The sequence below is a fragment of the Pezoporus occidentalis genome, unplaced genomic scaffold (genome assembly GCF_034315485.1).
Source record: "Pezoporus occidentalis ecotype Australia unplaced genomic scaffold, CSIRO_AGI_Poc_V1 ctg93, whole genome shotgun sequence".
Taxonomy (NCBI): Eukaryota; Metazoa; Chordata; class Aves; order Psittaciformes; family Psittacidae; genus Pezoporus; species Pezoporus occidentalis.
Genome location: NW_026916294.1, coordinates 4820503 through 4837154, shown reverse-complemented (window position 1 = coordinate 4837154; position 16652 = coordinate 4820503). Strand labels below are relative to the sequence as shown.

Sequence of the window (16652 nt, the reverse complement as noted above, 5' to 3'; positions counted from 1 at the left end):
ATCTGTGATTCTTCACTGAGCAGAGGACTGGTGGCTTAGCCTGTGGATGGCAGTAAAATATCTTTGATGGAATAATTGAAAGCGTTGTCGAGAAGCATTTCCATTCAGAGTAGCTTTCTCAGGGGTTTATTGCTCAAGGAAAGCCAGAAAGAGTTGCATTGATTTGCAGATGAGATGACAGTGAAAACATTTTCAAATACTGTAAGGTATTTATACTGCTTAAGATTTGAGGATTGCTCCTAACTAATCTTTTCAAAGCTCTCATGAAAGAAAATCTAGCTTGCATCCTTTCAATGTGTTTGAAGCAGACTGTTGTCCCTTTAGCTGGTTTATCTCATACAGTGCACCTCTGCATGCTGGAAATAGGCCAATACAGAAACATCTGGTATACCAAGGAGCAAAGGAACAGAGCAAAATTTAGGCTGCCAGCAAGATAATCCTCCTGGTGCTGCTCCACAGGAGGTCTCAGGAGTGAGAGAAGGCTCAGTGCCAGAACTCTTTGGTACTGAACTACATATAACACAACAATTTGTGAAAGAAGGGGGATGATGAATGGTTGAGTATCTACTGATTGTCTACATCCAGTTGAGCTTCTGGAACTTAACGGTACTGCAGGTGTTTCTAATCCCACAGATATTTGGTCCATTCAGATACAAGAAAGCAAAGCCTGCCAGTGACTATCCTGTCACCTCCCTGGGACACTCAGAGAATTTCAAGAGTGCTTCTCTCTCTGAAATACATCTCCTTTCAAAATATCAAAAGCCTGCTTCTCTGATTTGTCTCCAAGGATTTGTAATTTCAAGCCATTTCTGTGAGCTAAAAGGGCAAGGAAATATATGGGGAAACAGAAAATGAATCCAAGTAGATGAACAACACAGGTGTGGTGACAGCCATAACAAACTGTCCAAATCACAGCAGACACTAGAATGCCATCTAATGCCATACAGGTACACAAATGTATCTGAACAGCTGGTATCAGTATCTCCGGAGTCATAACTTTCAGAAAAGGTTTTCCAGTTCTCTGCAATGCGATTGCACCCCCTGGAGCATGAGGAATCACCGGAAAATTTGGGATTGTCTGCAAATATCTGAACTGGGAGTCAGCACTGAAGAACCACGGCATTCAAAGCTGTCAAGATCTGGGACTGCTGCTTGGATCCCTGTATAATCCAACCAGCCAAACCCAAGCAGTACCAATACAGCAGAGGGTACGTACCCGGAAATGAAAAATCCCAGCATAATCATTCTGGAATCCTTGATCCCTTGGTAAAACGTTTCCCAAAAATTGCTTCTGCAGTGTCAGGGAGCCCAGGGCGGCCAGCATCCAGCAGTCACCTCAAGGGAGATAAGAATGCAGTGCATTCAGTCGGTTACCACTGTGGACCATAACTAACTCTTTAGGAAGGTGGACTGCAACATCTGAGACATCCAAGAACTGGTTTGTTAAAAGAAACCAACGTTCTTGCATCTCCTGTCCAGCCCCCAAAGCACTGAATGCAGTATTCACCAGCAATGTCCACTGGGAACCCTGATGCCACCCAGCCATTCTCTTCTACTTTCATTCTCCTGTCTTTTGTGGTCGTGTTGAGACCTGCAATCTAGAATACTGTTTAGGAAATCTTCAGACCTTTCAGTGGGGTGAAAAATGGAAAGACATTTCTATATATAGGATAGTTCTGGTGTCCTCAACATAAAAAGGATATGGAACTGTTGGAACAAGTCCAGAGGAGGCCATGAGGATGATCAGGGGGCTGGAGCACCTCCCGTATAAAGATAGGCTGAGAAAGTTGGGGCTGTTCAGCCTGGAGAAGAGAAGGCTGCATGGAGACCTCATAGCAGCCTTCCAGTATCTGAAGGGGGCCTACAGGGATGCTGGGGAGGGACTCTTCATTAGGGACTGCACTGACAGGACAAGGGGTAACGGGTTAAAACTTAAACAGGTGAAGTTTAGATTGGATATAAGGAGGAAGTTCTTTCCTGTTAGGGTGATGAGGCACTGGAATGGGTTGCCCAGGGAGGCTGCGAATGCTCCATCCCTGGCAGTGTTCAAGGCCAGGCTGGACAGAGCCTTGTGTGATATGATTTAGTGTGAGGTGTCCCTGCCCATGGCAGGGGGGTTGGAACTTGATGACCTTAAGGTCCTTTCCAACCCTAACTATTCTATGATTCTATGATTCTATGATATGGGAGCAGAGCTGCTCCCAAAGACAAGCATGGTTATGGGCCAGGAGAAAAGGATGGAACTGATAAGGGTGCAGACACATGTTGGAGCTGTGCCTACTTATCCCAGAACTGTGACCCTTGTACATGAAGCATCTGCCCGATCTCATTTGCACCTTGTCCTTATATACGTAGCGGGCAGGTGTCATAAATAAGTAACAAGGATTAGAGCTGCAGCATTTGGGAATCCTGTTAAATATCTGCAATAAATTGTGTGTGGACTTGTGTGAGCCTGGATTGACCTGCAATAATTGTTTACTGCAGCTACCATGGTCTTCCCATCGAGCACTCAGAACATAGCGAAACAAGCACAGGTTATTGCTTTGTGCCAGTCTTTTCCAAACCAGGAATATGATCTTACCTATTTCTCCTTGCATGATATCAAATCTGCTAACTCCATCTATGATCAAATGAGGATTTCTCTGCAGTTCCTGGAAGAAGGAAAATGCAAAGAGCAGCATGAGTACCCTCCCGTGCCAGCAGTGTGTTACTGCCCCTTGGAGCCCTTTGCTTGCTTACCTTTTCCACATCTGAAAACTATTCCTCTTGAACCCTGATGTTTTTTGCCTGTCACCAACAGAACCAGGAGAGATACTCAGGCATCTCTTCTTTAGTCTGCTCAGCTATTCCTAGGGATGGGGCCTTGCAGCTGGGTGTGTGCTGAGCTTTCATTTGGGTTTCTCTAATGCTAACAACACATTTCAAAGAGGGCTCTGAGCCTGGCTATAAAATCATGCTCTTTCCTGAGGGAGAGAGGGGCTCCCTGTGTGGAAACACAGAGGTTTCCAAGCAGTGCGGAGCAGGATCTGTACTTCAGCTCAGCAGTGGGTCTAGGAACGTTTTATTCTCTGAGCCTTTTTTGTTTCTATGCAGGACTAAAACGGATCAGCCAGGGCTGCTCTTCATCACTGGTGAGGAAGCTATAGAAAAAGAGCTTAATCTCTGGCTGCAAAAATCCCATAGACCTGGCTGGCATTTTTAGTTCAGGGAGAATTTCCTTGCATTCCTTGAGTCTGGCTTGGGCAGTGAAGGGGAAATACTCCAGAGCCTGGTTAGCACACAGAAATATGAACCATTCTCCCATCTGTGTCTGCTATTGGTCTGGGATATCAGACTGCTCAGGTAGAAATGGCCCAAGCATCCTCTGTGATACCCTTGGCACACCCCGACTGGGTAAAGCTGTTTTGAAAGAGCTGTCAGCCTTAAATAGGAAAGTCATCGCACACCTAAGAAAATGAAGAGATAAAAGGGAGAAAAAACACACCATCTGAGTAAGAAAAATAATACAGCAGCTCGTCCTTAAGCAGGCCCTGGCATTTCTTCTCCCAAATCGATTTGACATGCTGCACAAAAATGAGACCAGCGCACAACGTGACTCGCACGCTTGCATGAGCTCAGCATTAGCAAACACTGTCAGGTTTCTGAAAGGGCTTCACGGTGATCAAACCCCTCCAAGAAGTTTCCCTGCCAGGAGAAGATACAACGCAATGCTGCTGCTCCAGGCTGGTGGACACATCATGCTCCCACAGCACTGCTGACACCAGGGAAAGCAGCCCTGGCAGGCATCTTCCTTGACAGATGCTTTTGTGTAGCCATCCTCACCTATCCCGGGACTTCAGGGATTTGTGGCAAGAGATTTAACAGGAATGGGTATTTTTGTTCCCCCATCATTTTTGAGGCTGTTGAAGTCTTAGCTGCCCCAGGTAGGGTGGCTGGGCTCTGATGAATGTGCTACAATGCAGAGCGGCCATAGGGGCAACCACCATATAGAAACATCAGCCTGAAACTGATGGGAAGACAGCTGCTTCTCTTATGCAGATTCCCAAAGAAAGGGCTGATGCTCTGCTCTCTCCTGGGACAATAAAGCTCTTAAGTGCACTGTTACAGAGACCACCTGAAAAGTCAGCCCATTAGATGCCTCAGCAGATATCCTATTGCCCATCAAGACCGTTAACTCCCCAGTAAACAAACAGGGATGGGTTGAGTCACTAAGCAGGTTCCTTGCAGAGAACAACCAGTGATTTTGTCTAAAAAAAAGAAGACATGATCTGAAGTCAGCCCCATCCAACATGCCTTGACTGTGCATACAGATGATTGTGGCTATCATAGGGGACAAAAGATGAAGGCAAACACTCTTGCTATAATCCTCAACCACAATACATTAATCTTTGTTTCCAGGAGGGGTCTACTCCTACAGATTCAGAAGCAGAAGCTGCGGAAAAGGCAGGAGGGGGCAGCAGTGGGGTATTGCAAGACCAGGTACTCAGAAGAGCTCTGGAAGAGCACGACCCCTGCAGTCAGTGGTGTCCCCTTGAAGGATGCTGTGTGGAGAGAGCCTGACCTAAACACAGAGGGTTTCTGAAAGAGTTTAGAGACGACATAGTTGTGCTGGGTGCAGTGCTTTGGAAATGTGGTCCTTCTCAACCAGGAAGAAAGGAAACCTCCAGTTAGCTCCTCTTCCTTCAAAGTCATAAAACACCAGAAACTATCATCTACTAGTGAAAAACACAGCTAAGCACATAGTTGCCATACACAAATCATAGAATCATAGAATAGTCAGGGTTGGAAAGGACCTTAAGATCATCCAGTTCCAACCCTCCCTGCCATGGGCAGGGACACCTCACACTAAACCATGTCACCCAAGGCTCTGTCCAACCTGGCCTTGAACACCGCCAGCGATGGAGCATTCACATCTTCCTTGGGCAACCCATTCCAGTGCCTCACCACCCTTACAGTATGCCTCGCTATTTGCTAGTCCTCAAATTGCACAACAAATAGAGAAACCACAGATTTAATTATGAATCTGTCCAGAAGCAGCCGCCTGTTTCACTGTGAAATTATGATGAGGCTTTGCGGCATCTTCCCTTCTCAGACTTCTCAGTTTTAGCCGGAGGGGTAAAAGAAGAGGAAGCTCAAGGAGACACATGGTTAATCCTCAGAGTTCCCATGAGTCCAGCAGTGAAGGCAACCATATGGTCTGCAAGTCAAACACTGCCTAAACTTACCCCCCCAGGACAAAGCTATCATCGCTGGCTTTCCCTGGCCCACTGAAGATTTCATTATGCATTCAGAATAAAAGAGAAGTTCAAGTTCAAACCACTTCATCCTCTGGGGAATAGTCTTACCACAGAAGTACTGTTTATCCAAAGGGCAAGATGGAGAATTAATTTAAGAGGTGGAAGGACAGTGCACTGCACCTGCATTTGCCCATGAAGTTCTTTTTATAAGTGCTTGAAATTCTTAAGGAAGAACAAGTCCCCAGAAGCTACAGGTGAGTAGTGTAGATGTAAGCCACATGCAAAGGACACAGTCAAACATTCCTGCGGAAAACTGGAAGCCCAAGGTGGGATTTTGTGGGCAGCACAAGTCAGTCTGGTTGCAGGCTGCTCCTCAGTATGGTGGTCTGGCTGTGGCCACTTTCCCCCAGATCTCCCCACTGGCCCAGCATGATCCAAGTGCAGGCTCAAGAGATGAAGAAGCAGGAGATGGCTCTTTGTACAGCACTCTCCTGATCCGTTCACCTTAACCCTACAGTAAAATCCCAGCCTGGCTTCTGTTCCTGCCACAGCACCACATCTTTCCCTTCAGCTGCACTTGCATCACTCCCTCCTGCTCCCACTCCACCTTCCTGACACATCCTGCCATGGTAAGCCGCAGTGTTCCCCATTTAACACACACGTTAAAAGAAATAAAAAGGCTGTGATTAATTGAAACCAAACTCTGTTCTCAGCTGGACAAATCTTAATTCTGCATCACTGATGTGCCTGGAATATTGTTGCTCTGGAACAAGAAGCACACACAGTATTGCAGTTCCCTGGGCTGAGGGAACATGACTAGCAGTGCACTGAGGATTGGTCAGACACACCATTACTTACGTCCCACAACCACAGGAAACTCCACAGGGTAACTAACACAGAAACAAGGTGGTTGGAATGACAAAGGAGGGAAGAACAAAGGATAAACTGTGCTGGCACACACCAAAGGTCTGCCTGTTGCAATGACTTGCCTCCAACAGCTTGGAGAGAGAGAGAAATAACCAAGCAAGCTGAAACTAATGCTCCTCCTGTATACATTTTCCCACTCTCACCACTTGGAGGCTAAAGGACTTCCCAGGCTGAAGGCTTTATCCACAGTTTAGTGTTTTTTAGGCCTTTTGGGAATTGGGAATCTGCCTAATCTGTTTACTTTTGTAAGCTCATATTGCGTTTTTCTTTGACATTCTCTTAGACAGGAAGAACTGGGCTAATCTCAAGGGTTTTGCTTGCACCACCAGAACTCAGCTCCCTGCTTTACAGCAGAATAGCTCAAATCCTAATTACCTGCGGTCAATACAAATGCCTTAGTTGCTTAAAAACCCCTGCTCTGCCCCAGCTCGCTTTCACAATGGAAGATGGAGGTTGTCAGGCCCACACATGTAAGAGCAGAGTCCTGTTGGAGGACAGACTGGTGTGCAGCAACCAGCAGGAACAGAAACCAGCTCGGATTTTACCTGCAGTCGGTTTGCTTTGTGTGGCTCAATGCTAAAAAACAATGACAGTTGCAAACACAGGAGGTAAATACAACGGAGGGAAACAAGGGAGATAGACCTGTCTACCCCAAGCCTTTGAGAGGCGGTTTCCTTACTGCTCTTGAAACCTCCCACTTAGACCATACAGTACAAGCTGGGTGTTACCAACTGTTCCCCTGTGGTCACCACACCACAACCGTACAATCCTGGTAGCTGAGTCCCCAGCCTGAGAAAGAGGGAGGCAGGCAAGACCATCAGAGTGCTGCTTCTCCCTTAACCTGGGATCCATGCATTCCCCCTCCACACACACACACACACATAACCAGCCCTCTCCAAAAATCAATAGATCCAGGAGATACTATGCAAATAAACCCTCCTCATTTAAAGCCTGTGCAGAAAGATAGAGGTGATAAATGGAGATGCACTGCAGCTTCCCCGGCTGAAAGATATGAACTCCGAAGCTGAGGTCAGATGCAATCAGCCGAGTAGGCAAGGGCTGACACAATGGCAGCCTGGAAACGCTGTTCAATTACACTGATTGCACGCACACCCTCAAAATAAGGTGAATTGATTTTGATTTCCATCAAGGAGAAATACTGAGCAGGATCCAAGGGCCCTGTGGCTCCTGGGAAGCACTGGAGCTGTGAACTCCATCAGGAACAGCCGGCAAGCAGCTTTGGCTCATGCCAGGGAATGGCCCCAGGTTGACAGACTTGCAAGTAGCGCTATCCCTCATCGCTGCTCATTTCCCGTAACTTGCTTTATTAAAGCACTCATGTGACAATCTGTATTTCGCACTCCCACCCCTTTTTCTTTAATATAAGAGCTGTTTTTAAGCTAACTACAAACCATTGTCTGATTTCTTGCCTGAACCAAACCTGTCTTTTTCTCCCCTCCAGCTAGACAGGCCAAGGCTGATGCAGTAGGAATTGCAGCTCAATTTATGTGTCTGGAAAGATTTTGACTTCTAAATGATTTTTTTTTCTTGTAAAAGGATCCATTTTGGCTTAGTCAGTTCCTGGGTTCAAAATTCCTTCATGCTGATGGTATTTTCTGGGAATTTAATAAAATGCCAATGAACAAATAATCACCAGAAGCAGTGCAGAATCACTCGGGTCCTGACAGGAGGTTACATTTGCTTTAGGAAGGGACAGAGGAAGGGAGGAAAAAGTGTGAGGAAGCCCTTCTGCAAAATTACTGAATCAAATGACAAATCACTTTTCCCAGCAAACAAGCACTGGCCCTAAATGTGTCATTTCCCCAAATGCTTTTCAGATGCTAAGTGCAGCACAGTTCTGAGCCTCTGCTAAGAAAAAAGGGTATATCCCTTGCTCAAGCTCAAACTAAAGTAATCTCCTTCTGTGGCTTCTACCCAAGGCCACAGACTGGTGGACTTCTCTTAGACCCTATTCTTCGCTTCCCCTGACACCAGATATGAGATAAATACCCAAGAACTCCATGCCCTGATGCTGTGAACAGACTGTGATGATGCAGAGGAAACCCATGTTGGCTACTTCAGTCCTTTCACCACACACACTCCTACAAATTGTATCAGAGGCACTCAGTGATTTCTCTCACGTTGATCCAGGCCTGTCTACCTTGTAGCTTTTCTCTCTCTTCTGGTTGCCTCCCAAGCATCACAGTCTGCGTTAAGCAGGGGATGGACTTTTTTTGCTCAGCAATCCCTCCCTCCATAAGGGAGCTACAGGGTCCTGAAGAGACAAAGGGTGAGCAGTGCAGGAGCAGTGGCCTGTGACCTTGAAGACTCCAGAAAAATCTTCAGCAGCTTCACCCTCTGCCCATTTTAGTCTTTTTGTAAAGCATAAGCACTGAAGATTAGAAACTATCCTTAACATTTGTAATGGGTATCGTATCGAGCCAGCGGTGGGCTATCCCTGATGCAGGGGCTGATTGAGTACATGGTTATCTCCTCTCACACATAGAATCATGGAATGGTTTGGGCTGGAAAGGACCCTAAGATCATTATTTCCAACCCCTTGCCATGGGCAGGGACACCTTCCACTAGAGCAGGTTGCTCCAAGCCCCGTCCAACCTGGCCTTGAACACTGCCAGGGATGGGGCAGCCACAGCTTCTCTGGGCAGCCTGTGCCAGGGCCTCAGCACCCTCACAGGGAAGAACTTCTTCCTTATATCTAACCTAAAACTCCCCTGTTTAAGTTTGAACCCATTACCCTTTGTCCTATCACTACAGTCCCTGATGAAAAGTCCATAGCAGCCTTGTAGGCCCCCTGCAGATACTGGCATATACTACATTCAAAAACATAAGCAATGTTAGCAAAGGTAAAGCATTCCACATTCAATACCACTACAATTCACATTGTCTGGATCATCCTAATTCAGTTTCTTTTTGCATTTGTATAGTACTATGCATTATGGTCAGAACCAGAGTGAAATCTTTAGCCTAAACCTTAACTGATCAAAACTGTGTATTCAGCAGCAGCAGAACATTCCATGACTTCCTCTGTTCCACTCAACTGCTTGTGTGAAGGAAAAGCACAGAAGTTCATTTGTTCTGAACATTTCAAAAGAAGCCCCTCAGTTTTTTAAATCTGACATAACTCTTCAAGGAGAATTTCCCTTTGGTTTGGCTTTGGAAAGGCCCAGCTATAGAAAATAATCTGTTCAGTTTAAAATAGAACTTCCCTTCCACTCCTCAAAACTGTAGGTGAACCAAAAGAACAGCTAATTGCAGAGCTCCTACTGGATCTGGTACCTCCAGCCCCACTTCTAGTAATGTTTGAAGTACCCCATGCAAAATCTCCGTTAGAAATTGCACACGTTTTAATGGACATAGACTGAGGGCCTGGGGATGAAAACACAGCCTGGAACAGTCTCCATGTGATGGGAAACTGCAACCACTGCAGTTAGAGGTGGCATTTCAGATGTTGTCCTGGTGCTCCTGACTCACGTCTCCCTTCAGAGACTCCCATACTGAATCAGCTCACTTTACAAGCCACGTGCTATAGCACCAACACAGATGGAAAGTGCCTTTAACCTTTGCACACACAACTTCTCTGATACTTCCAGGCCCTGCTGCAGCAGCAGGTAGTGAGAAATTCGAGCCTCAAGTCCCATCCCTCTTACCACAATACTCAGCCACATCCCTGTTGGTGTCCAGGTTGTAGCTTCTTCTCCATCTACTGCTTCACCACATCACATTCCATTTACACCAAGGCGGGGGCTTCCCACCTTTCCATTCAGGCATCCGTATTTACAGGCTCTGCAGGCTCCCTCTGCTAGCCTGTTCCCCTTCTGGAGCCCATGGCTTTCAATGTCCATGCTGGTAGCAGCCTCTGATGCTACTATGCCATGGCCACCACATTGCCAGTCTTCAGTGTTGCCCTACTTGCGTCTGCCACCTAAATAAATCTTCCCCAGTTGTCTTGTTCTGTCTCTCACAGTTACTCTCCCTATCCTGGGGGTTTCCCTCAGGAAGAAGGACTGGTTTGCTCCAGCCCAGGGAAGCCAGAGGCCCCAGGCACCAGTGCTGTGCTCAGAAAAACCCAGCAAAGGAGCAGCACATGGCAAACCCAGTAGCTGCATTAGCAGCAAATGGTACATAGCAGTGCTATATAGCACAGTCATGGAAAGATTCCCTAAAGCAGGTCCTAGGATAAAAGGGCTGAGTATGTGATTCCACCTTCCAGTTTAAACATCCGTATGCCAGATAACGACAACTGCCTACTAAACTGCAACTGCAAATCAGCAGATAAACACACTTCATCTCATGCCTCATCCCAATTACTTTAAATAGGTATTGCTGAGTCAGTGGCTTTGATTACAGAAGTTGGAGATCTTTAATAGAATTAGACAGCTTTTCAGGTTTGCACAAAGTCCCCTAGAAGCAGGTCAAAGTGGGAGCACTAGTTCTAGTCAGGTTCATTGTTGGAAACAAGCTTCCTATAAAAATGCACCCAATGAAATCATTAATGTTACAGAGGTTATCTTTCCTCCACACATCCCACTTCAGGAATCCCCCAGGGGTGTGCTCCCAGTGGTCTCCTTGGGGTAACCAACCTCCCTGGTTAGCACAGATCTCCATCCCTAAGATGAAGGCCTTTAGCCCCTGGCTATCAGTGCTCCCATTCAGCAGCAGGGCTATGGAACACCCAAAATGGCATAACTCACCGTTGGCCTCTTCCATTGTATTTGACGCAGCTTATCCTTTGGGAGCAGGTTGGGACCGATGGAGCTGACATGAGCAGGGAAGGTGGCATCCTCAAAAAGCACTCCTTGGCTCAAACACAAGGCTCGCAGGTGGTTGAAGTCCTGGTTATTAAATTTCTTCAGGTTCTGGAGGCTTCCCGTTGTCCCTGCTGCTTGCCAGCCCCGCTCCGACGTTAGACCAGAGCCAGGGGCAAACATTGTGCTCCTTTCCTGTGAAGGGGAGACATAGACTGCTATTGGTTTCCTGATCAAAAGTGGTGCGCTAGGAGTGTGTGGGAAAGCAAACACCTCCCCCTGCCCCCGAGAGTTTGGTGCTTGCAAAGCTGAGGGCAGTAACAGTGACAAAATCCTTATTAGCTAGAAATGCATGAGGAAAGAGTTGTTGTCAAATCCCAACTGGTTTATCTCAAACCAGTGCTGTCACTGCTGCAAGTTCAATTTTGAGTCTACCCTGAAGACAGGAAGCAAAGCTGTTAACAAGCCGCTGTGTTAGCATTGAGGTACATCTGCAACACAAGTGAGCATGAGGGATTGAGCAGGAGCTGCAGATATAGGGGAAGATGGAGGTGTGTGAGCAGGAAGGATGCTGTGAGGTACCCAGGGCTCTTCTGGCCACGTATCATGCCTGTGCACATGGCATTTTTGAGTTGCTTTATTTCATTTCCATGAGTAAATGCTTGATGGACTTACCTTTCCTTGGGATCTGCTCCATCTGCTCCAAAGACCCATGGGGGTGGCTTCCAACCAGCTTACACAGAGAACCCACTAGACTCCCTACAGTGCTGACATAGGACCAGCAGTTCCTGCCCACGGCTTCCACTTAAGATGTATCTTCTCATAAATTAGCACTAGAAGATCCACCACATGCCCTGGGCAAGCCACTCCTACATTTAATTAACCAACTTCACTGTGTTAATTTCTAGCCTGGAGTCACTTAGTTCCACTTTTAAGTCACAGGATGTCACATCTTTCCACTCCCTCCCCCCTTTTCTTCTATTTATTTATTTATTTACAGTTTTGGTAGATGAAAGGCTCTTTCCTACCAAACAAACTCATCTGTAGGTCCAAGATGTTCCTAGTGCAGCACAGAGAGCAGATGGCTCCAGTAAGAGCAAAGCCTCAGATTTGTGTAGGGAATCATTCACACATGTGAAAAACACACTGAAGGTGTGATACAGCCCCCCCCCACACATGTTTTTTCTTAGTGTAATCCCCATTCTCTATCCTTCAAGTCACTTGGCCTCCTGGCATTGTAACAACAGCATAGAAAAAATAAGGAGTTTTGCATCTCATTGTTTTAATTAAAAGCCCCACAAAAAAAATCAGATAGAATTCAGAAACCTCCCTCGGCCAATAAGAAGAGAACGTTCCCCTTGGGCTTGCATTTTTTAATACAATGGAAATAAATCTCATGTAATGTACCATAACACGACAAGGGAATGGCTTCTTCTTAACAAATACTCATTTGAAACTGTGCCCAGGCCCCATGCATGCTAAGATCTATTTCTTGCAACAGCGTTCCAGCAAAACTGATTAGTAATTCCAAAACTCAAATTAAAACTAGCAGAGCTTGAAGGCTGGGTCTGACACACGTTCCCTCTCTTCTGACAGAGAACAAGAGTTTTTAGCGTGTGTATGTGTATGTGTTTAATTGCGCTGTTTAACATATCCGGAATAAATTAGCATCCAGACTGAAGAAAAGAGTACACTTAACTGCTTCTCCCTGGCAGGGATAACTTTATCAGCATTGTGTCTGGGGGCACACATGCACAGATACACAAGCAATATATCCATCCGTGCCACTGTGCAGGCAGCGATACCTAGTCGGCGTTGTCCTGCCTGCACCAGCACGCTCTGCCAGCCACCTCGATTGGAGGGGGAAGCATCCTGAACCCTGGCCACAGCCCTCTCCTGGTTAACCCTCACGGGTGCATCAACAGCAGCCTTTAGAGGAGAATATTGCCTACCTGGCAGGGGGAGCTTCTTACCCTGAGAAGCTTGAGACAGAAAGACTTTAAAGGGACAAAGTCATGATGCAATAGGTCTCAGAGGCATTGCCCTTGGACCGGTCCTTGCTACAAGATGTTGGAGGAGATTGGGAAGGATTTCAAACACTTGCAAAAGCTGGTGTCAAACATAGAATCAAATAATAGTTTGGGTTGGAAGGGACTTTAAAGACCATCTAGTTGCAACCTCCTGCATACACATCTTTTGGGTACAAATGTCACGTGTCACACAAACTCTGGAGAAGAACAAGAGACCGCCTCTCAGCTAAGGACAGAAATCATTATTCACAAGGGATTAAACATTTACTTAGTCCTGGCATCTCCTCCAAAACATTTATTTACCTGAAACCCGGAAAGGTGAAATCACACCCCAATTTGCATCTGCTGCTCTTTTTTGATTCCTCTTCCTTCCCAGCAGGGAGAGATTCGTTTTCTTGATGTCTGTCTCAGAGGGTCGAATTGTGAGGGTGGGGAAGGGAAGTAGAACAGTGGAAAAGCTACAGAGAGGATAAAAAGAGATCAGGTGCGACAGTTGGAAGGGATGGGAAAGAAAGGGGGAGTCCTTGAGGATATCAGAACGAAAAGGTTGGTGAACCCTGCAGAAACTAAACCTGGGAACGACAAACACCCACCATTTCCTGCATTAAACAGCTTAAAAACCAGCAGCAAAGGGTGTCTCTCGTTTCCCTCCAGCATTCATTCATGAAAGATGTCAAGCCACTATTATAATCAGGTACTCAATGGTGGCAAATGCTACTGACAGCTAATTACACTTTGCATAAAGATTTATGTCAGAGTACAGACATAATTTCCTTCAATGGCTCCTGATATTTTTCACTGCATAAAAAGTAGAAACAGGCAATTAGAAAAACATGCGTCTGCTTCACAGTGAACCCTCTCCTTTCCAATGATTTCTGAAATCATTTCCATTCCATGATGGCTCAGATGGCTTTCTGTACTTTAGGAAGAGCAGCTGAATTTTCTCAAACAATACAAAGAACACCAGAAAAGCCAAAAAGCCAGCAGCCCTTCTTTTCCTGTTTCCCCTCAAACACTCCAAACTATCAATCAAAGGTTTCATCTCACCCATAATATTCAATATATACTACAGTAACTCAAGCACTTTTTCCCTCTAAGATGCTGCTATTCACGTATTTGGAGCATTGTAAAAGCTTCAAGGAGTCAGCTCCAGAGCTGTCTTACAATGAAGGGAAGTGTGAGTTTGTGGGCTCTCCTTGCATTCAGATTAAAAACACCACCAGCAAAATGAGCAGGCAGAGCAAGGAGCTGAACTTGGGCATCCCAGACCTCAGATGGACAGCATCTCCTTGTACATACAATGTGTGAAAGCCTTGAGAGCACAGAAAATCAAAACCAAAGCCAGGCATCTGGCAGTCCTCCAGGAGATTACATCCCCAGTGGCATCTTGCACAACCTTCTGCTCCAAAAAGCCTATGAAATACTCCCTCCTGGCTATTTATTAAGTCAATTTTCTCCTCATTTTGCATACATAGCATAGGACAGTTCCAGATACCTTTTTTCTACCTCATTTAACAGCAGCCTACAGTAACTATAGAGACCTCCTCATCTTAGGATCTCCACTCCCACTTGATTCAATTACTTCTGACAACTTACCATTTTACTATGAGGCTCTTTCTAGGACAGCAAATTCATCTTTTCTTCCCCTCCAGGTACCATTAAGGACAGGGACTCTAATTTATTCTATCTCTCCAAGCGAAATCGTTCTCAGTGTGTCTGTGGTGCTTTCCCAGCACCATTACATGTATTTCACCTGCTTCATCTTGTACTAAGTAGAACAGCAAAGGGATGTTTTACCTGCAATGCCTCCGGTGTAACTCTCCAGCCAACACCAACAGTGACAAACCGGCTGGCACTACCCATGTTCTCCTTTATAGGGCAGCTTTTGCCGCGCCTTAAGTAAACGTAACTGAGGTTGAAATCAAGTTCAAGGCCAAAAGCAAGCAATCTGACTTGGGTGTAATAGTTTCATGCAGACATCATACCACGGGGAGATATATATACATCTATTAGCCATCCACAACAAGTTACCTATCAATCCGTGTCAGCTGACAGATCCCTGTTAAAGTTATGCTTATTAGAGAACAGGATTTGTTTGCACCTCCCACATTTTTACGTTATCTGTTTTCCTCCTCAAACCATCAGGAAATGCAGCAATCTCCCTGGATCCAGGCACAGCCCGGCAGGACTCACCAGGAGACGAATTATCAGAGCTGTGTGTCATTCTTTCTGCAGCAGCAAAAGCAGTGGATGCTCTCAGGCTAATACCCGTTAGCATTTACACTGGGCTCTTAAATTCACATCAGTTCTCCCACTTGGTATTTCATTTCCTTCAGGACTGCTTGACGAAGTAAGAGTTATCCACATATTTAGGAGACCTAGGGGACCGGCCTTCATTATCCTAAAGCCTAAAGCCAAAGAACTAAAGAGTATCTAGCAGAAGTACGGGAAGGAGAAGGTCATTTCATTTTTGGAAGGCCAAACTGAGATAGCCTAAAGAGACACAAAATTCAAGGGAATGAGTGCGGCCCATTCTCAGGGACACATTCCCTGGCAGCAATCCTGAGTGTATTCCTATAGCCTGTAAATGTGTTTTCGAAGGAAAGGGACTCGATGTCCTGGTGGACAGCAAACTAAACAAGAGCCAACAATGCGTCCTTGCAGTACAGCAAACCAGCAGCATCCTGGGCAGCATGAGCTGCAGCATAGCCAGTGGGTGAAGGCAGGTGATCCTTCCCCTTTGTGCAGTGCTTTTGAGGCCGTTATCTGCAGTGCTGTGTCCGCTTTTGGGCTGTCCGGTGTAAGAGGGGCACTGAGAATGCAGCAAGTCCAACAGAAACCCAGCAGGATGGTCAGGGAGCTGGAGTACATAGTGTGAGAGAAGGGGCTGAAAGAGCTTGTCTGCTCGTCTACGAGGAAGAGACCTAATTGTAGCCTCCCACTATCCAAAGGCAGTTACAAAGAAGGTAAAGCCAGACTCTTCTTGAATGGAAACAGCAGACAGGCTGAGTCCTATTGACTCTGCACAAACAGCAGCGAGGAAAATTAACACAAGGTTGGAGTAAGGAAAGTCTTCAGGGTGGTTTAGCTGAGGAACAGACGCCTGGAGGGACTGGAACATCTCCACCCCTGGAGACATTCAGCTGATCAAGGCCATAAACACTATCACCTAACTTGGAAGTCAACCCTGCTGTGAGCTGGAGTAGGAGTCAAGGGCCTGCTGAGATCCCTTCTCGGAGAGCTATCTCTATGCTTCACTGTTTCTGGAGCTTCAGCATCCAGGCTGGCTGGGCCACATGCAAGCGGGACACAGCAGTGGCAGCACAGAAGCTCACAGAGGTTGCAAAGGTCGCTTGAAAACTGCTGTGGTTGGTACCTTCAAGAACTGCTTTTAATACCCAAGCCAGCAAATGGAAAACCACCTCAGGTTCTGGCTGCATGTACGTAGGAGGGTAGGTACTTAGCTCAAGAAATTACCTCTCTTCTTCAAGCTACCACAGCTTATTCATCAAAAGAACGGTTACTTTTCAGTGAGTGTTTATGGAGTTTAGCATCTGGATTAACAGAAAAATTCACCAATGCATAGTTCTTCCCTTACCCAAAGTGGCAGAATCACCTGATTTGTTCAGAACAAGACTTCCTAGCTGGACTGCAGTCTCTTTGAGATAGGATGCTAGCAGTTCCCATAGCAG

At 46.2% G+C, this 16652-nt stretch overlaps 1 protein-coding gene across 1 annotated transcript in view; it reads right to left on the bottom strand.

Moving 5' to 3' along the window:
* CAPN13 (calpain 13) overlaps positions 1 to 14958 on the bottom strand; it is a 48517-nt gene extending 33559 nt beyond the window's left edge. Inside the window, exons 1-4 of the mRNA XM_062605706.1 lie at positions 14758 to 14958; positions 10877 to 11125; positions 2582 to 2651; positions 1217 to 1335 (exon numbers count right to left, since the gene is read on the bottom strand). Coding sequence (XP_062461690.1) covers positions 1217 to 1335; positions 2582 to 2651; positions 10877 to 11125; positions 14758 to 14823 — 504 coding nt within the window. The 5' untranslated portion in view covers positions 14824 to 14958. The remainder of the gene's footprint in view (positions 1 to 1216; positions 1336 to 2581; positions 2652 to 10876; positions 11126 to 14757) is intronic.
* Positions 14959 to 16652: the final 1694 nt, after the last annotated feature.